This window comes from Gavia stellata, chromosome 1 (assembly GCF_030936135.1).
Source record: "Gavia stellata isolate bGavSte3 chromosome 1, bGavSte3.hap2, whole genome shotgun sequence".
NCBI classification, from domain to species: domain Eukaryota; kingdom Metazoa; phylum Chordata; class Aves; order Gaviiformes; family Gaviidae; genus Gavia; species Gavia stellata.
The window spans coordinates 72,813,784-72,833,282 of NC_082594.1; the positions used below are offsets into that span (position 1 = coordinate 72,813,784).

At 37.0% G+C, this 19,499-nt stretch overlaps 1 protein-coding gene across 1 annotated transcript in view; it reads right to left on the reverse strand.

Annotated features, from left to right (window-relative positions):
* TMEM131 (transmembrane protein 131) overlaps positions 1 to 19,499 on the reverse strand; it is a 103,793-nt gene that overhangs the window by 66,170 nt on the left and 18,124 nt on the right. The window contains 2 exon segments of the mRNA XM_059815445.1: positions 2,584 to 2,624; positions 15,678 to 15,739. Coding sequence (XP_059671428.1) covers positions 2,584 to 2,624; positions 15,678 to 15,739 — 103 coding nt within the window.

Sequence of the window (19,499 nt, forward strand, 5' to 3'; positions counted from 1 at the left end):
TTTAAACTATCTCCATAAAGTCTGACTCTACCCAAGACATAAAATACACTAATCATGGTTCTCAGAAGTTAAATTGTCATTCCTAAATTCATGTTTTCATACTTGCATCTGACTGACATACTTCAGCGCATAGCTACAGCTGTTTAAGTTCCTGTCCACAGCTGTGTCCCCTACCATTTTGCAATCTCCTAACAGGTCGTGGAAGAATGCAACAAATGCCCACAGCACAACAGCTCCAGTTCACAATCCGTGTACAAACCCATCATTACTGGCAGGGTGAAATAAGTCACTGGACCATGAACTGCTGCAGCTGAGCCACAGGCACACATACTCACTTTATCTATCACAGGAGAGAGAATCCTTGGCAGGAAGGACAGGCAAGCAACAACTGGGTCACTAGCATCTTAAACCATTCATGCTGTTTCTGAATTACAAATGACCAGAAGTCCAGCTGATTTAATATTACAAACAATGATAGGGAAGAACACAAGGATCACTTAGCTTAAGCTACTTCGTTTACAGAAATGGAAGTTTTGGAAGTTAATATTAGTTGTACTGCTCTGTAAGCTATTTGCTTTGATTGTGTTCTTTCGGAAGCATTAAGGATCATCTTACTTATCTTTCAATATACAAGAGAAGTTCAATAACGAAATTTAAGAGATTCTTTTACTGCTGGGCAAAGTCTGAGTCCACTACAGGGTAATGAGCACAGGGCTTCACACAAGCAGTTTAAGATAGCAAAATGAGGAAACTCCCTAGTAAACAAATTATTTAAAGTACATAATTTTAATTTGATCTTTAAAAAAATATTTTATTTTATCTTGACCAAAATGCTATGATTTGTATGATTACAGCAACCAGGCAAATTAAATTCAAGGAACTCTAAATGCTTCGTAACTTTACATGTGGTAATTCATCCTTCTATCACAGTACAGTTACACACATGGAAGTCTATATATAGTATGTGTAAGTGGTTAACAGAGAAACCGGTATTGAATACATCTTTGGAAGTGATTATGGGAGCAGTTTAGTGAAATGCATATTCTGCTTGCTTAATCCAACGTTAACAGGCAAGTAGAAAACAAATAGTTTAGTAAAAGCACCAGGTGGAAAGTTTAATTTGAGGGACTTCAAAGATGAGAAATAAATGGGCAGAAGTCCTGAAGGCAGAGACGGCCTCTGTTGCTGGGGAAGGGGAAAGAAGGCAGATTCAGGGAAGGTACGGCACCACAAAGTTTTGAGTTTCATACAGAATGACTAAGCTAAACTTTTTTAATTAAAAAGCAAATGAGAAGTTCGTATAATACAAGTTTGACAAATTTCACATTACCATAATACACAAATTGCCTCAAGCTTCAGATCAAAATATGAAGTAACTGCCTTATTTCAATACATAATATTAACTCTTCTCTTTTGCATGATCACAATAATGTGAATTTATGTTTTCATTTCACCTGGAGTGAAAGACCTGACACATCTTCATAAGATTCTTTAGTACCTTTATGTTCACTCTTTCCCTCAAAACCCTGAATTCCAAGTATACTTAGAAACCTAGTACTAGGTAAGCCAAAGTCTACAGTATTTTCATACAACTGAGGAGATTTACATTGCAAGATTTAGGCCTGTATCTAATCAGAAGGCAGCAGAGACTGGTGGCAAGTGATACAAATAGGATCAAGGCTTTTAAGCGTAAAATGAAAAGCATTGCTTTTTTTCAGAGATTTTTCAAAACTTGTTGCAAAGAGAATGCTCTTAAACCCATGTTTATGCAACTATTTACATAGTAAAATAAGAAATTTTCATATACTCGTCTGAAAAGAAAAAAGAATAGTCCTCTTACTAGATTTCCTGGGAAAGAAATGGAAACATCCCATGAAAAAAAAAAGATCTAGCTGTATTTACTGAAAATAAGCTATGCTTTACATGACAGTTTGTTGAAGGCTACTGTATAAGAAACAAGCTTCATTATTACTGTTGAATGTACTCATTAAATACAAAGGAATATTTGAGGAGTCTCCAGAGAAAAATTAGGGACCAGAGAAAAAAAGAGGCCACTCCTTTTCCTTCTCAGATACTATACATGCAACGTTCTTCGCTAACAGTTTATGTCTTGGGGGGGGGTGGGGTGCGACAGGATGACGGAACAGACGGACAGGGGCGCAGAGAAGAATCTATCAAAAATAACATCATAAAGTTTTTCTTCAAAAGGACCCAAGCACGTAAACAAACCCAGTCCTTTCTCAATAAAACTTCAGTAAAATGATAAAAAAAAAATTAAAAATCTACAAGCAGAGTCTCAGTTTACCTCCTCTTTATTTACACGTAATTACTCTGTGGTATACATTACAAAGTGAATTGAAGAATTCTTCCATTTCTTATTCCATATGTGAAGTGATTTAGCTGTCCAATATTAAAAATTGTTTTACATTTTAGTTTAAATTTCCTCTGTATGAGACAAATAATTGAAAAATTACATTATTTGTATTTGATCTTGTTTACAATAAAACTTTATTATTCTCACGAAAAATATCACAAATCTCACAATAGGATGGCTGTACTAAACTCCCAGAAAATCATGCTTACCTTTTCTGTTGATATGAACTGAGGCCTATAGTTGTCTCAGTCTGTAAAAGAAAAAAATAATTTTAAATTTAAGACACTGACAGCATTAGAGTTCCTGTGGGGAAAAAAAAAACCCCAGCAACTGTAACAAGTTAGTAGATCAGATCTTGAAAGACAAAAGGAGAAGTTCTGAATCTGGAACAGAAAATGCAAATTGGTTTTTACCAATTAATTACTTAAAGATATTAAGCCTCTACCAAAAGATTTTTTGGCCCTGGACAAGAACTGCAGTCAGTTCCAGTGGTAGGAACTCCTACAAACTTTAAGACAAGCAGCAACTTAACAACTTAAAAATTGAGTGGAGGAAAAAAGTCCAGGAAATTATAACATTGTAGGGAGCAAAAGAAAAACCTAGCATAGACGTAAGGAACAAATTACAAAGAAAAACATATAAAACAAGTAATAGCCAAGCAATTATCTCACCAGTGTAATTTAATGAACTAGAAAACAAAGAACACTATAATCTCCATTTGTTTAGGAAATTTCATCTCGTTCCCTGCTAATGATCTTCTAGCCTCTATTATTCATAACTTTACTACCACTCTGCTGGACATTACAGTTAATTACCTGAAAACAAGGAGGTTAGGTTGTCTAGGAATTTCCAACTAGTTTACCCTTGTTTAAGAAATCCCAACTGGTTTAGAAGGCTGCATATGGAATGTCCTTATACAGCTAACGTTAAAACCCACCTGACTCTGAAAACTGCTGTCTTCCCATATGATTTGGGGATCAGACTGAGGATTTCAGTCCTTCTCTTAAAGGCATTTCATGGCCAAGATGAGTATTTATCTTCTGGGAGTGGGAAGAAAGCTTACAGGTCTGATAAAGTCTATGGTGCACCTTGGCTCATCTGACACAGTTCACCTCTATTATAAAGATGTAGTTTGTTTGCAAGGGGAACACAAATTTTTTATATCTCATTTCTGAACTAAAATCAAGTCCCTTGGCTGGGCACTTCACTACTACAAATTACACTTTCTTTCTTTGTTCTTCCTAAGATAAAAGTATTTTTTCTTAAAATAATTTTTTAAAAAATTGTCTTTACTCAAAAATTCCTCTAATAAAAGAATCTGTATTTTATTTTGCTTTTTGGAGACACTTCTTTTGAAATTTTATAATTACTACTATTAAATCATTTAGTCTGCAAACATGAACGTTTGATTCATGTCAAGAATCAATTCTGGACTGTAAATCTAAGTAGTGTTTCAGATTTAAAACAAAATTATTTTGTTTATTGACTCTACAATTTGTATCAAACTAAGGAAAGCTGGACTTGTATTATTTACCATTGTAAAACAAAGCTAATCTGTTTGTAACTTGAGGATTTATTTGCAATTTTCGATGTCTAGGCAAAGCATCAATTAGGGTTTTTGTTTTAAAACCTCTGAAACAGAGGGGCAGACTGCCTTGCTAAAGGGACACTGCAGGAGGAAGGGGTTAACATGAAATTACTCTTTGCAGTACAGTACGATCAGTGCAGTTTTTCCTCACTGAACAGAATGCTAAGAGACAAGGTAAGTTGTTTTATATCGCCAATTTTATTATAATTTAAAAATCAGTAAGTATTCAGTTAAAGTCAGCAAGCTTTCATTTAAACTTACATATTACGTTTGTACCGTGATGAGGAAAACAGGCATACACTGGCTTGCAAATTTTTCCATTAAGTTTTCCTAGCTAAGGTATACTAATCACATACTGATAAGCTTTTAACTTCTGTTGTTACCCTCCGTTTTCTATTTCCAGTAAGATATAAGTAAATACTTACAACCTGTAGTAAATTGTTTCAGAATAGTAAGAGAAATTCAATTAAAATGAAAAAAGCAGAAACTTAAAATCAGTTTTAGTAAATTGATGAATGCTTAAGATACGAAATGTTTTGGATTTAAAAATTCCTAGGAAGTACTGCCTAACAAGTTAACTGATGAGCTCTGAAAGCTAAAGAATTTAATCAGAAAAAACAGATCTCTGCCTTCCATACCTTATGTTTTCCTCAGACTGGAAAGGTGAGAGCAAACCTTCCAGTTTTAAAATTCTACCCGTTAATTTCTCAGCTTAAAAAATAGATAGGAAACTGAATCAAAGTGAATCAGCTGAAAATATTTTCTCTCCATCCAAAAAGGACTTGTGCTGTCAAAAGCTGGTTTAACACTTCATACAAGCACTTGTTCAAAACATTAAGCCAGTGATTTTCTCTAGTTCATAACAGCATGATTTTATAAGCTCTGCAGAAAATATGTATTGCTTGATTATTTTAAAAAGTTTTAATAAGCTTCTAACAGCTACTTATAATTACATATGCTTATTCTTATTATCTGCTTTTCCATCATAAATTTGACAACATGAATCACTGTCTGCCTTTCCAATTTTTTTTTTTTTTTTTTCATTTTAAACTATGTAACTATTGCCTACAGCTTGCAGATGTACCCATTCTCTCTAAAAGCACATCAGACTACACCTGGCTCTGAGGGCTCTGCAGGAGATGTTGCACAGCCTACTTGGTAGAAACAGACTAGTGCTTGCTGATAAGGACTAAACAGCCTGAGTTATTTCACTGCAGCCGAGAGGCACGCTGATCTTCGCCACAGCCAGCTACCATTGATCTAGGCTAAGAGACAAATTGGTCAATAAATCTCAGCATTTATGAGCTTTCTGCACATCGCTGATGCATGTAGGAAGTGGTACGCTCCAAGTGTTGATGATGAGGAAGTTCTGGATCTGAAGATCTATGCAATACAATCACTAATGCAGATGTACCCAAAAATGACCTAAATCCATTTTAAGCATTTTCTCTACTAACTGAAATAATTTGCTATTTCTCCCTACCAAACAACTGCATATATCCCTCTCCTTTTTACTACAGCACAGTCATTTAAAGCCATTCTTCTCCTGATTTCACCAGTTCTATTCTTCCATGCCATGCATTCACATCACTGACTTTCCTGTCTACTGGAGGGAGACAACCAAAATTGCTGAGACAGTGTTCCTGTGAAATATTGTTATACAACTGTACTGGTTTTGGCTGGAATAGAGTTAATTTTCTCCATAGTAGCTAGTATGGGGCTGTGTTCTGGATCTGTGCTGAAAACAGTGTTGACAATACAGGGATGCTTTCATTATTGTTGAGCAGTGCTTACGCAGCCTCAAGGCCTTTTCTGCTTCTCACCCCACCCCACCAGCGAGTAGGCTGGGGGTGCACAAGGAGTTGGGAGGGGACACAGCCGGGACAGCTGACCCCAACTGACCAAAGGGATATTCCATACCATATGATGTCATGCTCAGCATATAAAGCTGGGGGAAGAAGAAGGAAGCGGGGGGGGGATGTTCATAGTGATGGCATTTGTCTTCCCAAGTAACCATTACATGGGATGGAGCCCTGCTTTCCTGGAGATGGCTGAACACCTGCCTGCTGATGGGAAGCAGTGAATGAACTCCTTGTTTTGCTTTGCTTGTGCATGTGGCTTTTGCTTTACCCATTAAACTGTCTTTAACTCAACCCATAAGTTTTCTCACTCTAACCCTTCCAATTATTTCCACGATCCCACCATGCGGGAGTGAGTGAGCAGCTGCGTGGGACTGAGCTGCTGGCTGGGGTTAAACCACAACAACCACCAAACTTACTCTATGACATTAACAGATGTATAAACACCTGTGCTGGTGTTGGCTGGGGTAGAGTTAATTTTCTTCATAGTAGCTAGTATGGAGCTGTGTTTTGGATTTGTGCTGGAAACAGTGTTGATAAAGCAGGGATGTTTTCGTTACTGCTGAGCAGTGCTTACACAGCACCAAGGCCTTTTCTGCTTCTCACACCACCCCACCGGTGAGTGGGCTGGGGGTGCACAAGAAGTTGGGAGGGGACACAGCCGGGACAGCTGACCCCAACTGACCAAAGGGATATCCCATACCATAGGACATCATGCTCAGCAACAAAAGCTGGGGGAAGAAGAAGGAAGGCGGGGGGACCTTCGGAGTGATGGCATTTATCTTCCCAAGTAACTGTTACGTGTGATGGAGCCCTGCTTTCCTGGAGATGGCTGAACATCTGCTTGCTGATGGGAAGTAGTGAATGAACTCCTTGTTCAGCTTTGCTTGCCTGCGCAGCTTTTGCTTTACCTACTAAACTGTCTTTATCTCAACCCATGGGTTTCCTCACTTCTACCCTTCTGATTCTCTCCCCCATCCCACCTGGGGGGAGTGAGCAAGCAGCTGGGTGGTGCTTAGTTGCTGGCTGCAGTTAAACCACGACAACACCCTGTATTCCTTACCAATGTCCTTGAAAGTGCATTATTCACTACAATTAAATACAACCTTCCTTTCAGTAATTGATTTTTCTTTAGAAACATAACTAAAGCACATAATCAAATTACCAACAGTCACCTGGCAGTCAGATGATGGAGCTAACAGGTTCAGATCCTCTGACAGGGCAACCAAAATAGTCATTACCAACACTGTTCCATCCTTGACAACTAGCTTTGGCTCTAACAAGTGAGCACATTCTATTAAGTTTTACATTATTCGGTAAAGAAAGTTCTTTGTTATCTACCCTCTTAAGCATCGTAACTGGCAGTCAATACCCCTAATGTTAGTCTTAGTCTAAGGACCCACCCAGGCCAACTTTTAGACAGAGGGCAGTGGAGATCAAATTTAGCTCCAGAAAAATACAGAAACAAATGGAAATATGTGTCATTGACAATAGCTGAACTAGTACATAGCCATGGCTGTAGTTAACTGTTGGGAGTTAAATTCTCTGGCTGATCATACACTCAAGTCTTCCCTCCTATGTTCTGAAATTACAGATATGATATGAAAATATTAGTCTAATACCTGTACATAACTTTTAAAATCACAAATCACTTCAGGAGGACATCATACGTCTGAAATATATTTAAGAGCAAAAATCCATCAAAGATTCCCACTTATGAGGAAAAGCCTGGTTTCTGCTTTCAGATGTCTGTTAAATACAAGCAAAATGACTAATTTCAATGATGCTTTTTGTGTTTTGAGCAGGGGGTTGTTTGCTTTTTCGTTTGTTTGGGGTTTTTTGTGGGTATTTTGTTGTGTGGTTTTTTGTTTTGTTTTTGTTTGTTTGCTTGTTTTTTTAAATCACAGTCAATCAAAAGCAAAGAAATAGCATACCAACTTCAGCAGCTCATCAACCATAGCATCATGGAACTAAACCAAAAATAAATCTGACATGGCAGTTTCTATAATTACCACTCATTTTTATTACACACCACTCTTTAGAGTCATGCAGTAAACAAAACTATACAAATGTGTTCAGTTACATGTTCTAAATATTTTTTTTTAAATTTATCTTCAAGTAAAATTGTGGACCTACTGTGCTGCAGTCTGGCATGCCATTTTTCCTGTGCGACTACACAAAACTGTCAAACATAAATGCTAAGAACTAAAACTATGTACCAGATCAATCCACTATTTAAAGTGTAGGTTTTGTTGAATACTGACGGTTTATCAGGTAAAGAGAAAAAAAATTATTCTCTTTAATAAATACAGTTTATTCTTTTCTCCTGTAAAGGATACATCTGTAATACAGCAGCATTAGCTAAACATGATTTATAGGAAAAATTTATTAACTCTTATCTGTACAGGAGTATTACAAATAACAAAATACTACCTTGCAATGTACAGATCAGGAAGAAGGATGCATGTGCACACTATTAATATTTCAAGAGACATAATAAGCTCAGTTACAGGGAAAAAAAATTCAATTGGATTAATTTCCTGATCCAGCTGACTGCCTAACAAAAAAACCTAAGGTCAGCACAAAAGAAACAGTAGAAATATACAACTGAGTGGGAAAAATAAGCAGGAGAGGGAAAAAATCACCCCTTTTACCAGTACTGGGAGTTTATAATCCTTCCATTGGAGATAGATTTTTTTTTTAATTTTTTTTTTAATTTAAAGATAGCATATGCATTTAGGCTCTTGCTACTAAAAGTTGCCTGCTTTAATTTATCTTTAATACAACCCTAAAAGGATTAAACTATAAACCAAAGGGATTTCAGAGTAAAAATCTTGAGACAGCTTGCACACAGTGAGTTAGAAAATTCGAAAGCAGTCAGCCAGCACCAGTTTCAAGACTTACTCTTTCTCTCCAGAGGCTCATAGCCTCAAGAAAGGTTTCACAGATAATCTGTACCTGAAAGCACACCTTACAGACTCAGTACAGTTGTGGAACGATACCAGACACCAATCTTGTGCACATGGAGAATCAAAAACCAGACCTTACAATCTGAAGGCTGTCTCTAAAGACATACCCATGGTTGTTAACTTTAGCCAGAAAACAAAAACAAAAAAATCCCACCAAAAAAACAACCAACCAACAAAAAAAAAAAAGTTAATTTTAATGTCTCACCAGTTTGTTACAATAGCTATTCTTCACTTCTTGGTAAGAGGTCATATTACCTAGCACTACATTCAGTCATCTAAACATAGGCATCCGCAGCCACTTGAGATTAATGTCCTAGGGCAACCTGCCTGGTCTCAGGTTCACATCCAGAAAGGCACACAGTTTCTCCTATGCCCTGTGCCATATCTGCCAGGCCCATGTAGATGTCTGGGACAGCCCAGGGCATCTCAAATAGCACTGGTTACCTGTGTTTAAGCAACTGAATTAAAGCCCTGAAGTCTTAAACAAGGATTGGGGGCGGTGAAGCAGGGAGACCCTCTTAATCAAGACCTGAGATTTCTGGACACCAAATACATTTCTTTCATGTTACCAAAATTCTCAACAACCAAAGCTTTCTCTATTCCTACGCAAGAGTATCCGCACTAATTTAAAAGACTCTTTCAGTTTTAATTTTGTATGAACATTTTACATATTTTTATCTTACAGTAAGGTTGGTTCCTTCTTGTGGAAGAGCTATGTGCTGCTTGCAACTAAATGTTGAGAGACAGCAAAACCAATACATGGCAGCTTAAATCTTCATTGCTGCATTCATGAGCCCTATGTTAATAAGTAGGATAATTAAAAGATACATAACTAATGATTAATATCTTGCTTAACGTAATGAAAAAAATGAATGCTGTAATCTGGAAGATAGCTGAAAGTGGGCTGAACTCAGTCATTCTTGCCTTGCTCTTTCATGACCCAAACTCACATAAGGAAATAAAAACATCAGTTGACTTTAGCTGATGCAACACATGCTATTGACATTGGTTTTGCAACAGTCACTTACTCCTGGGCATCAATTAATTACTTTTAAACTAAAGCCTGGGGATGGCAATTCTTCCTGTACAAGAAGAAACTGCCATTTTTTTCTGAGCAGCAGAAGGTCTTCAGCTGCTCACAAGCAACGGTGATGAACTGAGATGGCTTTTATTCTTTTATAAAAATCACACACATTAAAAGGAAGCTCCAGAGGCCATCCAGTCAATCCTTGGTCAGGAGAGGCCTAGTTAGCGCAGGTCACTCACAGCTTTGGGCCATCGAGCTCTGAATATCTCCAAAGACAGAAATTCTACAACTTCTGTGAGTAACCTGGTCCAGTGTTTGATCACCCTCAAGTTTAAAAGCTTTTTTTCTTACATGGGTTTGGAATGTCCCATGCTGAAATTTGTGTCCAAAGCCTCTCATCCTTCCACTGTGCACAATGTAAAATCTGGCTCTTGACAACTCTACACTGCCCACAGCAATTAGTTTTCCCCTTGGTCTTCTCTTCTACAGGCTGAAGAAACACATCCTAATGTGAGAAGCATTCCAGCCCCCTTGATCATCCTGGAATCCCTCTGCTGTACTTGCTCCAGTATGTCAGTGCCTGCCTTGTACTGGGTAGCCCAGACTGGATACAGTACTCCAGCTGCAGCCCCACAAGTGCTTAAGTGGGGGTAAATCACACCCCTTATCGTCTGGCTCCACATTTGTTCATACAGTTCAGAAGGCTGGCGGCCTTCTTTGCTACAAGGGCACACAGCTAACTTATGTTCAGCTTGTTGTCTACCAGGACCCCCCAGGTCTTTTCTACAGTGCTGCTGTCTAGCCAGTCACTGCCCAGCCTGTCCTATTACACAGGGTTATTCTCCCCCAGATGCAGGACTTGCATTTGCCTTAGCTGGATGTCATGAGGCTCCTGTCAGCCTGCCAAAGTCCCTCTGAATAGCAGCCTTGCCTTCCAGTGTATCAACTACTTTGCCCAATTTGGTAGCATCTGCAGACTTACTGAGAGCACTCTCTATACCATCATCTAGGCTGCTAATGAAGACATTAAGCAGTATTGTCCTCAGTATCAAACTCCATCATGGGTAACCGACTGCCAGCTGAACTTCGTACTGTAGAGTACACCCATCGAGGTCAATGGTCTAGCTGCTTTATTGCCCATTTATGAAGTCTGTATCTTAGCAGTTTGGCTATATGGATAATAATGGAGATCATATCAAAACCCTTTTAAAAGTCAACATACAATATCAAAATTTGAGGTAATAAAAAATGCTTTTAAACTTTACACTCTGAAAACACTATTGCTGATACACCAGGACCAAATGGTTGCCACTTCTGTTAAGATACCTCTTTACCGTGCCATACAGAATGAAGCACTGATCATGCAGAAAATAATAAAATTCTTCCAGTAAGAGATCAGCATTGCTGATTCCCATGCATGTAACTCAGTCCCATAGCTTCCTCGTTGCAAAGCCACCGCAAGTCATGTTAAGGTCCTGTCTATTTGACATTTAGGACCACTGTAATACTCATTACCAGCTTTTGTGACTAGCAGTTTACAGCAGTTTATGAACAAAGACAGGAAATATGTATTAAGTATATATAATCACACAAGTTTTCTTTTTCCCCTATTCTAGCTATTTGCAAACCAGTAAGTATCAGCAAAATAATTTCTAGGAGTTTGCCTGTTAAAAACGCGTTTCATTCTCTTAATATTATTGCAGCAAGGGTAAGTGTAGCGATTCATGTTAGGAGAATTTGACTGAAGAGTCTTACTATTTTCCTTTTTCATTGTAAGAATATGCTACTTTAAAAATACTACTACGTAAGCATACTTTCCAAACAGTTTGAATAGAAGATCGCTCACTCTGGAAAATAGTGGCCCCAGCTACATTGTTCAAGCAAACATTAGATACCTAAGGCAAGAGCTCTCACAATAAACAGAATGACCTGAGAAACAGTCCTTTATGAACTAAAAGCAAATGAAAACTTTGCTCTGAAAAATGAATTTTACTTTACTGTTCAATTTTCAAAATGAAGTCCTCAAAAAGTGAGGCAGTATGTTGGCTTAACATGAAAGGATAATTTAGTAAAAGTAACAGTTGTAGTTTATTTCAGCACTCCTAATATTTGCAGATGACATCATAGTCAGGGACTTGAAGCATCTGTCAGGTCCAGACAAGGCTTCAAATAATAACGACATACGGAGGATATGACCTGACACTGACAAGGCAAAGTTTAGCTGAAGGAGTGCTCAAACCTAAAACTGGGAATAACTGACTAAGCGGTAGTACACTAGAGAAAAGAATGTGTCTGGAGACCATAGTGAAATACAAACTATATGAGCAAACAAAATGCTGTCAAAAAATTACAAGTCATTTTGGAATCACTAAAACAAGTTTTATTACACAGGGAAGCAACTACTCTGTCCTTTCTCAAAGCCTCAGAAACTTGTGAAAGTTACTTCTCTAGAGGTTTTAAGAACAAAAGAGTCAAGCATCTACACACAACACTACCTGTAGAGTCCATCTACACACAACACTACCTGAAGAAAGTACTAGGTGATCTCCTGAGGTCCATTCCAACCAAACACATCAATGACTCTGTTAAGTGCTAACCAATTATATAGACATCTGCAAATTGCCTGCTATTGCAGAAAAAACCCCAAACCCTACATTGCATTGAGCAATGGACAACTTATATTCAGGATCTAAATATGTTTGGGATAGAAATAAATTATTTGAAGAATTCAAAAAGTTGTTGAGTCCTTAAGGGGACTGATTCATGTGAAGAATAGACAGAATTAGGAAATTATTTCATTATTGTAATTTAATCCATGGGCAGAAGTAGCATAAATTTATTCAGATATAAACCTTTAATCTAAACATGTATGCTGAAGAATAAAATTCTCACTTTTGCTCTATTAAGACAGAGGGCAAAGCTACATGGTGTAGCACTTTCTAATCCACATACTGGAAGTCCACACCCTAAAAGTACAGTCTCTGCTTTGCTACTGTTATCCACTAGAATGAACTAACGAAATTTCCATTGCCAGTTTATTTTTACTAAATGCAAGGTTTTTTTCCTTAAATATTTAAAGATTTATGCTCTTTCAATAAATAACTTTTTAAAGTCAGTCTAGTCGAACCCAATTTTCCAACACATTTCATTCATTTTTTACAACAAAACTCCTAAAATGTGATTGTGTGTAGTGGTTTCATAACATAAGGAGTGTTTCACCGAGAGCATGTAGTCCAAATAAGTACAAAAAACAGTATCAAGAGGATGTACTCTAACTGGAGGGAGGTGGCAGGAATCCCTCATGATTAAATTATGTAAGACTGTAAGGCATTGGATTTGCCTTACTTGGAAAGCAACTCCTTCAAACAAGAAAAGGGCTTGCTTCCACTGTAAAGATATCCAATTCTTTGAGGGGGGAACAATAAACCAAGACTGGAGATTGCTTAGACACTTCAATGTTTATTAATCACTTTATGCACCGAATTGGTTATTTTTTACATTAAAAAAAAAAAAAACCAAACACCTGAGGGTGACATAACATTAGACAATACTGAGTTACTACTACATGATCATGTTTGTTCTGTAATGATGGATGACCTACAATCAACAAACATTTGTGAAAACTTACAGAAAGCTTGAATGAGAAACATTCAATGACATTACAGTAGATTTAAAACTTTAGTAACTGCAGTTCACAAGATGTAAATCTGTTTTTACAACAATATATTTGCTTTGGTTTTATTTTTTAATTGCAGTAAGTAGTCACAAGAGGTCACCATATTAAAATCTACAGAAAATAACCCCAAATAAATTGTAAGCTAGAGAAAACATGCTGTATCATTCTGATTAAAAGGAACTGGTTTCACTTACATAGATATTTTTGGCTTGAGACACAACCATAATATAAAACGTATAAACCATTTATTAGAAATCTTGTCTCTCTTGCTTTGTTTTAAATCAAATATTCAGCAGTGTATTAGGATAAGTGGCAGCCAAATGCAATCCAAAGCACTGCAAAGTTTACAGTGCAACATCCAGAATTGCTTGACTTTGTCCAACCATAATATTTAAACTAATTTTCTTGTCTCTGTTTCATACTGCAATAAAGTTGGAATGATTAACAATCCATTTTACTTTTCCATCTTTATATGAATTATTGAGGTGGTTCACAGCAGCACCATTACTTTCTAGTCCTGAGAACTATAGTGATTAAGAGTGCTAAAATTAATAAATAAGATAATTTCAGATTTGTAAGATTAATTTTAATTAGTTTAAAAAGAAAAAAAAAAAGAATGCTGCGGAAAAACCCACCTAAAATGTAGTGTCGATAAGTGAATTCGACTACATCATTTTTATATTAAAAATTGGGCCAACACCTGTCTGTCATTTTTATTAAACCACTCTTGTCGAACAAAATATATTCCAACAGAGTATGTAAAAGAAACTAAGCCTAGTGATTTTTTTGTCTTTTATTTATACTGATATGAGGTATCTCCATGCAAGTTAAAGAAATATTCTGAGTCAGAAACTGCAGTAACTGAGACTGTGACCATTATATGGAAAACTTCCACCATTCTACTCTGTATGTCCAAAAATAAGCCTACATAGATATCTATTATGAGAATTTGTTTAGTACATGACATCTAAACAACTGTATAATGAGGAACCTGGGGCTTTTTTGTTTGCTTGTTTGGTGTTTTATGGTCAGGGGGCGGATTGTTGGGTTAGTTAGTTTGTTTTTATCTGCAACCTTTTCTGTCACCAGTTTAGATTATTTTGAAGGATCTTATTCTTGTACATTATAATCTTAAAATCTGTAATAAGTTATTCTTGATTTACATTAAGGACCAAGCAGTGGAAGAATGAAAAAAAACCCCAAACAATCAAACAAAAAACCCAAACAACTTAGGTAGGTGGAGGAAAAAGAAAAAACACCTTCATAAATTTGAAACAAATAATACTGTCACAAGCCCAGAACTATACAGCTTTTACATTTGTTGACTCTTCTAGACTAGCTAGGAGGTAGGAATTGTAAATCAAGCACTGCACTGGTAACTAATGAAGTTAAACACACTCACGTGCCATGTGTTGTAATAATTTAAACAATTAATTGCTTTGTTCTTTCTCCTCTCCTCCCTATCAACTACCAGGACTAACATCACCAAGATATTCTCAGCATAAATACAATCCACAAAATGCATGCGTATGAAATTCTCATCAATAGAACTTCAGAACTCTGCAGCCCTAAAGTATCACGCCATGTTGCTACGTCTTTCATCCCAACTACTACCACCATCTCAAAATACCAACACCTATTCTTTAAAGTCAGCTTTTCATATGTTTTGACTCACGCCAAAAGAAACCTCACAAGAATGGCAACATTATACCTGAAAAATCCGTATTTACAACACCAATTACCTCACTGCAGTAATTTGAACTTTCTTTAAACCCCGTAGTGACTTGGTCCCAAGAGCTGCCTTTACATTTGGGAATCTTGCAACACTTCCCAGTTCCTCTAGTAGTGCTATCCAATTGCATCCCAACTCTATATCAAGATGAGTCTTAAACAGAAAGCATCCCCTAGTTTTTCTGAGGAAAAAAAACCTGGACAAACAGGCCAGACAGAACCTCTGGCAAACTCCCCCAGTTTCCCAACACAAAAGATCAGAGAACCAGAACCTCAGGACACATCAAAGCATACTGTTGAAAATAACTCTAGAAGGTCCAAAAGTTTTTTGGAATTACTTAAGTTTGATGCTTGCTTATGTTCAAAAATCCACTCACCCATGAGTTTCAAAAAGCTGCTATCAAAACGAAGATGAAACATTGCTAGTTCAGATGATTTACTCTGACTACATACCTGCAATAAGTCTCCTTCATCAAAACGTAGCATGTCTATTATGCCATCCGACTGAATGAAAGCTGCAAACAAAAACAAAAAATTATGTTATTTGACAGAAAAACATTTTGTTATTAAATTAAAAAGAGCAACTTAAGCATCTAAAATCTGCTGTACCTCGTTTTGTAGACAGAGCTATGACAAACCAAAATAACAACACAGAGTCTAATGAAATACCAAATACGAATCTGTGAAACTAATTTTCCTCTGAGAGCTCCAATTTCAAGATGTTTGTATTAATAAGTACCATACTTCACAAATCAGTCTCATGGCATAAAAATGTTTAACTCCAAAGTGAACAACTTGTAGGTTCCCTAAAAAGACTGGCTGTACCAAGCTAACTCAGTACTTCAACCAATGTGACTAACTGGGTACCTAAACAACTGAGTTTATTGCATCTAAGCCCACAAAGAATTCCAAATTCCACTTACAAATGGAATTTGTTTCATTTATACATCTAAAATCTTAACTGTACATCTGGAAAGCTTTGTTCACACTGTTCCCTAATCCTCAACGTGGCAATGACTGTCTCCACCTTGACAGTAACATAATAAAATTTGAAACCATTTAGAAGTGTTTGCACCATATGAATAAACTCGATGAAAAGTTCACGCCTCAGTCACATATAGTATCCACAAATTAAGCATTCCTCCTCCACTCATTTCCTTTAAATGTTTGGTCAGGCAATTGTTCTTCAATTCCTCTCAAAATGTAGGGAATGCTACTTGCTTGTAAAGACAAAGAAATAAGGGCATTGCCCTTCCTGTAAAATATAATAATCTGTACAAGAATGAACATGAGTTAAAGAGGAGAGAGAAGTTCACAGAGGTGTAAATTTTACTCCCCAAAAGACTACTCACACACACACACAAGCAGGTCTTTAGCACATAATACAGTAACAACCTCAAACCAGAAAATTGTATTAAAAAAAAATTCCCTATAAATAACTCCTCCCCTACCCTACAACCTTTTTCCATGACTGCCTTTACCATTCAGCTAGATGAACCTGAGTGATAACACGCCCCTCTCTCTGCAAAGAGGAACAACTTCAATAGGGAGAAGTTAAAGATTTCCCAGCACACAGAAGCATAGTGTGCACTTCTGGAAGATGGAATTTGAATTCCAGTCTGAAAAAGGAGATTTAAACCTTCATCTCCCACTTTGAAGGTCAGTGTTCTAACAAGAACAATTATTTTAAGGTCACCAACATTGCCACTTGTCTCCACGATGTGTTGAAAGAAAAAGTGCCATTACTTTCACAAAGCAAAAATAAGAAAAAAGCACTCTTGGGAGACAGGAGTAAAGGCACCTACCACACAGAGAAACACTGTTTTTGACACACATCTGTCCCAAGCATTTCCTCACTGGCTGCTTTAGTGACACCTCACTCAGCACCCAAAATTCAATCTGCTACTTAACATATCACTGTTTGCACATCCCATTCTGCATCCCTGACTCACGCCTAAAAAGTACAAACTCCACAACCTTGCTTTCATATGACCAAAAGTAAAAGTTAACATAAACCAAAGATTGCTTCTGTCATCTCAAAAAGTATGTAAAAAGCACAAACAAATAAACAAAAACCCCAAACAACAAAATTTTATACCTCAGAATTCTAATGTTTAGTGACACAGGCTGAGAAAGCAGCCCAGCTCGCGTGGAAGTGTGAAAATCCCCACACAGGGGAAGGGGGGGGCTCAGATTATAAATATGCATGTCCTGCAATATTTAACAGTGGCATGAGCAGTACTAGTCAGTCATGTCCGTAATATCTTCGACATTTTTTGGGGGGTATTTATTGTTATTACCTTAATGATTTCCAAAACAAACAAAAGTCATCCTTAATCCAAGAATTGGGGGTTTGGTCAATCATTTATATTGAAGAACTATACAGAACATAGGGCAAGAGATTAGAACAAAACAAAACAGGATTTAAACAGGTGTTATGAGATCAAGTCCTACAGCTTATGAAGATCTGAGCTTTCAAAACTTAAATTACTGGAGTATGTTTATCAGTTTAAAGTTTAATCCTAGAAACAAAGAACAAGTGGATTCTTGTAAATTTAAATGGCAATAGATATGTAAGACATTCAAGTCACTGTTTAATTTTGTCTTTAAAACCACTCAAAAAATTCTGTAAGTGAATCACAGCGCAAGACGTAAGAAAATGAAGTTTTGACGTGTTAGGTTAAAAAGTGAAGTATGACCGTTAATCACAATTTCATAGAAATGTCATGCCTATCCTCTGTGCAAAAAATCCAAATTACAGATTAGCTGATATGGAGGGTAAATTCTCAACTTTTAACTTAGGGAGAAATCCACAATGAAATTACGTTTTCTCATGTATGTTAAACTTGGATTAAATCAAAATCACAATTTAATAAAAGAATTTATCAATACGAGCACACCTTCCTAACAGACAAAAGGAATTGCACCTCTGAGGTTGGGCTTTTTTGCATTCTTTCGTTTTCTAGCTTTCTCCTTTGGAAACAAAGAATACACAGAACTTGACTGTGACATCAGGCACAAACAAAAAAATCATTAGAAAACAGCTTTTTATATGCATAATCTATCAACCAACAACCAGTAAGGGTATTTCATCAAATCACAAATTCTTAGTATTTTCCTAAGGCTTTTTTCCCCAAGGCTTTTCTCCCTGTTTTAAATATGATACACTGTAGGTACAATGAGCAGAAAGTAGCAACAATTCTTCCACAAGGATAACACACAGAAGCTCACAGAAACTAGCCAAAGCTTTCTACCCAAGCAGCTTGAATGCAGGCAACCCTTCTGTAAATCCCAAACACTTTCTCAGCCACCCTTCAGTTATTTCATCTTTGTTGCAACTTATGAACAAAGCAACAGATGTTACAGAACATTTTGAGTAGATGACACTGTTAAAAAGAAGTGCCATTCATCATTGTATCATGTAAGAAATGTTTTCAGAGAGCAGACGACAGTTAGTGCCAGGTGTAGTCTGATGCACTCTAAAGCTTGGCTGCTGCCCATTTTGCAGCAGTTGCGTCTCAACTGGGACTGCGATGAAGTTTCTGTGGTTATACCTTTTACTTTGTTTTAGACTAACTTTCAAGCCTTTGTTTCTACTTTACCAGTTATTTCATCAAAGCAAGGAAGTGGCAAGTAAATACCTACACCTTTGTGAGATGAAAGCTTGTTTTTGCAACTGACTTCTCAGACTCTTAATTCGGGATGAAGCAACGAGTCACCTCATTCAAATGAGGCAAAGCCAATTACATTTTAAAAAGCTCCACTGATGAGTCATAAAGAATAATCCAAATCCCTGTAAAAGCAGCTCCCAAACTGTCCAATATGGACCACAGAGAGGACAAAGTCTTCTTCATAGTGAAATGCAGATGGTGCCCGAAGAGCAGAATGCTTCCTTCTGGGTATTTGCCCATTCCAGAATTAGAAGCAGTTGCTCACCATTGGCACTTGTTACTACCTGAGCGAAGTGAGTTCACAAACTTCTGCAGTGCAAGTCCAAAAATAGTCTCTTCTGTCCTTTTACACAAAATATGTATGTCACCAATAGAGAATAGGTTATTACCAATGGCAAAAGACTATGTAAGCAATTAAGTATGAGATCACTTGGGCATGCTTTATTAGGTGAACCATTCCCCACGCTACAGAGGAAGATGACTGTTTCTGCAAAGTCCCTAACAATTTCTCCTGGAAAAACTTCTTCTCAAAGTCTGCGCTGATACAGTCACGCTCCATTATCAGTCTAATACTTTAGCCAGTACTTTAATACTCCGGAATAGT